Genomic DNA, 6000 nt, shown 5'->3' on the forward strand with positions numbered 1-6000 from the left:
TGAAACCACTAAGGTGGCTCAGCCTAAGCTACCTTCCTGAAACTTGGACGTGGTCTTGAAGTTCCTGACGTCCAGTCTGTTCAAACCTCTCCATTCTGCAACTTTGAGGGATGTGACCAGAAAGGCTGTTTTCCTAACTGCTCTGGCGACGGCGAAGAGAGTTAGCGAAATTCAAGCCATCAGCAAGCATATAGGCTTTAAATTTAAGGGCATAACGCCGTTTGTTCCTTGAGCCCGACGTTTTTAGGCAAGAATGAAAACCCGTCTAACCCTTGGCCCAGGAGCTTTGAGATCATGGGTATGGCTGAAATTGTTGGACAAGAGCCAGAGAGAGTCCTGTGCCTTGTCAGGGCTCTCAAATTTTATTTGCATAAGACGAAGGAATGTCGAGGTCCTTTGGAAAATTTGTGGTGTTCTGTAAGAAGGCCAGACTTGCCTATGTCGAAGAATGCTCTGGCGTTCTTGAGAGGAGGCTCATTCATCCTGTCAGGACAGTGATTTTAAACTGTTTAAAGTGAATGCTCACGAGATGAGGGCGATCGCAACCTTTGTGGCATTTCAGAGGAATATGGCACTCAGTGACATCCTGGGCGCCACCTTTTGGCGAAGCAACTCTGTGTTCGCTTCACACTACCTGAGGGATGTGAAAACAACATATGAGAACTGCTGTTCGCTAGGGCCATACGTTTCCGCAGATACAATTTTGGGGTCAGGAGGTAGCACTCATCCTACCCTTTAGAAAATGGTTAGGAAGAGTTTTTAATTTTATTGTGTTTGTTTATGGTTGTTGGGTCGGCCGCCAGAGGCGGACTTCCCATTCTTTAGCCTAAGTTATGTTATATTAACTTATGTTAGGCTTGGTCAGGACCTTGCTGGAGAGACTAGTAAAGCAGAAGCAGACTTGGGTGACAGTAATCACGAAGTCAGCTATGCTAACAGGTAAGGAACCAAGGTGTCAATCATCTACATGTAATTTGTTTCCTAAATCCTATTCTGTCTCTTCCCACCTCCAATGGTGGGATTCAGCTATATATATATCTGACAGGTAAGTCTCATGAACAAAATGATATTGTTATGATACAATAAAGTTTGTTCATACTTACCTGGCAGATATATATATTCATAGTGCCCACCCAACTCCCCTCAGGAGACAGTGGCACTAGAAAATCTGAATAGAAAATGGGAATGGTTCCTGATACCCGCCTCCCAGGGGCGGGAATGGGTACTAACCACCTGGCCTCCCACTGCGTGTCGTAAGGTTCTAAATTCTGTCGGACTTCGGAGAATACAGCTATATATATATCTGCCAGGTAAGTATGAACAAACTTTATTGTATCACAACAATATCATTTTTATTTTCATATGTGGAGTTTTTAAATGAAAAGATTTAGAGCAGTACAGGTATTCTGGCATATGTGTTTCATGAAGATACAGACCTTTGTTTTACTGTCTGTAGCCCACACTGTGGAATGCACTTACAAAGCCACCTTTCATAAACATTTATATAAAAAGGTACTCGTAATTCTAAGAGAAGGAGAGGTGAGAGTCTTGTCAGACTGTGCAACAGACAAGCTTTTGTACCAAGTGTTTGAATTTCTGAAGATCTGACTCCACTGTTTGGTCACAGCAGGAAAAAAATTTCATGAAAACTGTGTGGTACTGAACTTGATATAAGGAAAGGCAAGACTATTAGGATTTACCACAGTTCTACTGGTTCTGGGTAGATGTTATGGTGTAGGAAGGTCTGATTGCATAGGATGATTAGGATTATGAAGTATCTTATACAACTTGCCCATTAAGGTAATAGAATGAAGAAGTCAAGATCAGTGATTAGAAAGGTATTAGAACTCAATTTTGTGTCTGAATATTTAGGATGAGTTAATTGCTGAAGACCAGACAGGGAAACAATTTTCAAAACATTAAAGAATGAAGAAATTTTTTCAAGTAGCAGATCAGTAACTCCTATACAAAACCTGACAAAATACTGTATACAGTAGCCTTAATTTCAGGCTCAGTGTCTCTGTTCTGCTATTTTTTTTTTCAAACTCAACAGATGAAGACAGATATCTTGTCAATATTTTGGTAGTTTGGAACACATACCTTTCGTTCATTCTGTCCCTGGTGATTTGCTTTCAGTAAAGAGATAATATCTTAAGAATTTTACATTTATTGTCGCCTCTATATGGAAAACATCATATAGTTTGTACAAACAAACTAACATCTTTGTATCAAAAGGGTCTATCAATCTTCCCTCCTTTATACACTTAAAGGTTTTACTGTATCCTATCTGAGAGACATATTAATCACTCAAGGCAGCAACAGGTAAGTTCCTTTCTTCATTCAACAACCATGAAGAAATCAGAAGAAACCGTCCTCTAGGGCCACAATCTTTCAGGCCCTTTTTTAAAGGCACTGGAGTGAAATATCTGATTAAATCAAGAAACCATTTTTTAAGACTTATGAAGAAGATACTAACGAGGGGATTGCCTATTACAACCTTTCTCTGTATTTTCTTCTGCCCTACTTTCCAGGAAATGCTTTGATTATTTACTGCAGTCTCTTGACTGGAAACTGACAGAAAATGTATTTGACACCCAACTACCAGAAATTTGGATGAAATCAGAAATGTCCAATATCTCCTCTCTACCTGAATAAGCTAGAGATGGGGGGAAAAAGGCTTATGCCCAGTTAGTGCATTAGTCCCATAAATGTAACCATCTCTCTACTTCTGTTATGCTTGTTTTAACGTCAGCTTGACATTACTCAGTCTGGAATGATAAAGTAAGATTCTGTCTGTTGATTCTATTCATAAGACTTACGATCATATTCAAGAGCAAGTCTTTCCTAACTAACAGTTTACTGTTATCTCAATCTTCAAAGACCACCATGCACCACACTCATACCTATCAGGTGGTACATAACTTTTTACTCTAAATTCAGTCATTTGTATTTGTCATATAGTTTTTGTCAGTTGACTGAACATTTGCCATTATTGGTTGCTATTTCCAAAAATCATTCATCAAATAATCTTCATTCTTGATGAAATATCAGGTTTAGTACAATGATTTTAGTTTCTGTTGTTATCCCAGTAAAAATGTTCAACATCACAGCTTTGGCCCACAAAATGGACGTTAAAGTAATCCTACTTCCACGGATTAACTGGCAAGTTTAACCGCTTTGTTAATTTCTTATCCTATGACTGAAGCTATTGAGAAATTTTGGCACTTGCAGTAATGTATTATACTAAAAAAACTGTGCTTATTTTTGCTTTAATCTGGCCTATTTGTTAACATGCCTGATTTAGAGGAAGTACTATACAGTACTTTATGGCGACAGTGTAAGTGGATTATTACTCTGCTTTGGTCACCTTTCCACATAAGTAAATGTTAGGTTCTGGTAGGGCAGTAGTTTGTATCTTGATGAGGATATAAACATTTCTAACACAAATGTTAATTGCATTATTTTGAGGGCCTTCCCCTCGTCTTATGACTAGATGCAGATCTATGTTAACCAGGCAGGGAATTATAGGAGTGAACCAGGGATTGAGGAAACTTAAGAGTAACTTCTTTTGATGGAATGACAATTATTTTATTATGTGAATGCTCCAGATGATGTACCATAGTACTAAGGAAATTTTCCTCTTTAAAATTAAATTCAATACGAAAAGTTAAATGTTTGTTTTTTATTTCTTAGGAACCGGATGTTGCTAAATTGGAACAGGCAATCAATTGTGGCCAGATTGAAGAAGTTATTGTTCAGGCAAGCAGTGAGCTTAGTTTGGCCCGAAAGATGCTGGAGTGGAAGCCGTGGGAACCTCTTGTTCAGGAACCCCCCAAGGGACAATGGAATTGGCCTTTGTAAGATGATCTAGATTTTGCATTATTTAAATATGTATTTCTGTATACTAGGTTAATATTTTGATCTAGATCAGGTCCTGTACATTACTGTGGATTCATGCAAGAGAGTAATACTGTAATATAGGTGAAATTTATAGATAAAATAGTAATGACTATGACAGAATTTGATTGTCCTTTGTATGTCTTTGTCTGATTATGTTGCTCTCTGTGAAAAATAGTTATAATTAATAGTTTGTTCTAAATGATAGTTATAATTAATGGTGTGTTCTAAATGATGGAAGTTAAAGGATATAACCATTTAAGGTTGGAAGTAACCAATGTTGAATGTTTTTGTAACAAAAGTATTAATGTTTCTTTTTTGATGGATGGGAATATGTCTGCAATCAGTGCCTGACAAATAATCATAGAATTTTTCTGTCATTAAACATAACTAGATGCTAAACACTAGGTATGATGTTGAAGCAGTTGTTTGAAATTGTATACAAACTGCTTTGTATTGTTAAGTCCAAATTTTAAAATTTTCTTCGGTGAAAGAGGTAAACGTGTTGGTTGTAAATTGGATTGTTGAAAATACAGTTACGTATAGACTTGAAAATTGCTCAACTTACTAAAAATGTTTAACTGGTTTTGGAAAATGTTTCTGTAACTGCAGTTAACATTTCAAAAAATATGTTACTCATTATGAAGCCATCAGTGAAAAATACAAGAAAAATACAATAGAAAATTTTACTTCATTTAAAGATGTAAGAGTCCTCACTTCCTTATATAATATCCAAGTATGCTGAAATTTAATGTTGACAAATTTGAATGCAACATTGTCTTGACTCCTAGCACCTTGTCACTGATCTGTCCCTAACAAAGTTAGTGTCTTCATTAAGTGTTGCTCTTCTGTAGATAAATAGGCCATTCTTTTCTCTTTAGTGACTCCTTTGACTACTATGTTGAGAATTACCTTGTATGTATTAAACATTATCAGAGCCAGTTTAAGAATGAAAACTGGTTTTAGCAGGTTTGAAGTCGGATACAAATTGTATAAGTGTGAAAAAACGAACGTAAATATAATATACAAAGTACATAGTTGCTACAACTCTATCTTTTGTGTTCTTACTTCTGTACTATGAAAGACATTTAACTTATGTAAGATGATATGCTCAAGCCAATTGGTGATAACCAATTTCTACAGAATAAAATGCATTTTTTAAGATTGTACCACTAGGAGTTGGGGATAATTACTCCAATTTGAGCTATTGGGTGAATGAATACATTTTCATGGAAGGCATATATTTGAATAATTTTTCAAACGTAAATTCATTATGTAATGCACAATGTGAAATGTGCATTGGGACCATTTCTGCATTGCCATCTATTGTGAAACAACATGATAATCTTTTTCCTGTCAGCTCAATCCTTACTTAGTTGGGGTCACTGTTTTTAGTGAGAATGTTCCAGGTGTTTCTCAACAAATTTGAAAGGCTCATTTCATAATTAGTTTTGGCAGATTTATATGGATGCACACACTTACTGACTCCACCATGTTATTAAGCCATCAAAATCTGTATGGAACTTGCTATAGAAAATCACTAAATATTGTATACGATGTATCAAGGTTTTTTTTAGCTGGGCTGCTGATAAAATTACTGAGAAGTCACTATAATGTAATGTACGGATCCAAACCGGGCAATGACTGCCAAGCGTATTCTTATGCTCATAAATCAAAAGTAAAGGAACTGGACGTAGTTTGTAGTATGGGGCTTAGAATCAGCACAGGAGGTTTCAGATCACCCTTTAAGAGTCTTCAAATGTGCTCACAATGCCGTCAGATTAAACTCAGTTTGAGCTAGGTTTGCTGTGACCCTTGCGACTGAGGGGCTCAAAACTTCATAATTCAGACAGCTTGAAGAATTAAATGATGATGGCAAAAGTTCAGTAAATCTTAGAACTAGATTATTTGAATATTGTGCAGTTATCGTTCCTTCTAGAAATAAGCATATGCTCTAAAAGTACAATGAAAAAGAAGAAAAAATAAACAAACTCCTTCAATTTTCACTGGTGAAGCAACAGCTATAGCCAATGATCTGAAACTTGTGCACAAGAAAAAAATGTAAAACTGATATTCACAGTGACTCGACAAGTATCTTGGACC

The 6000-nt window shown here is 36.4% G+C and overlaps 1 protein-coding gene across 1 annotated transcript in view; it reads left to right on the forward strand.

Annotated features, from left to right (window-relative positions):
* Window positions 1-4012, forward strand: part of LOC135224679 (NADH dehydrogenase [ubiquinone] 1 alpha subcomplex subunit 5-like) — a 39968-nt gene extending 35956 nt beyond the window's left edge. The window contains exon 3 of the mRNA XM_064263927.1: window positions 3694-4012. Within this exon, the coding sequence (XP_064119997.1) occupies window positions 3694-3861 (168 nt within the window). The 3' untranslated portion in view covers window positions 3862-4012. The remainder of the gene's footprint in view (window positions 1-3693) is intronic.
* Window positions 4013-6000: the final 1988 nt, after the last annotated feature.

The sequence above is a fragment of the Macrobrachium nipponense genome, chromosome 12 (genome assembly GCF_015104395.2).
Source record: "Macrobrachium nipponense isolate FS-2020 chromosome 12, ASM1510439v2, whole genome shotgun sequence".
Classification (NCBI taxonomy): domain Eukaryota; kingdom Metazoa; phylum Arthropoda; class Malacostraca; order Decapoda; family Palaemonidae; genus Macrobrachium; species Macrobrachium nipponense.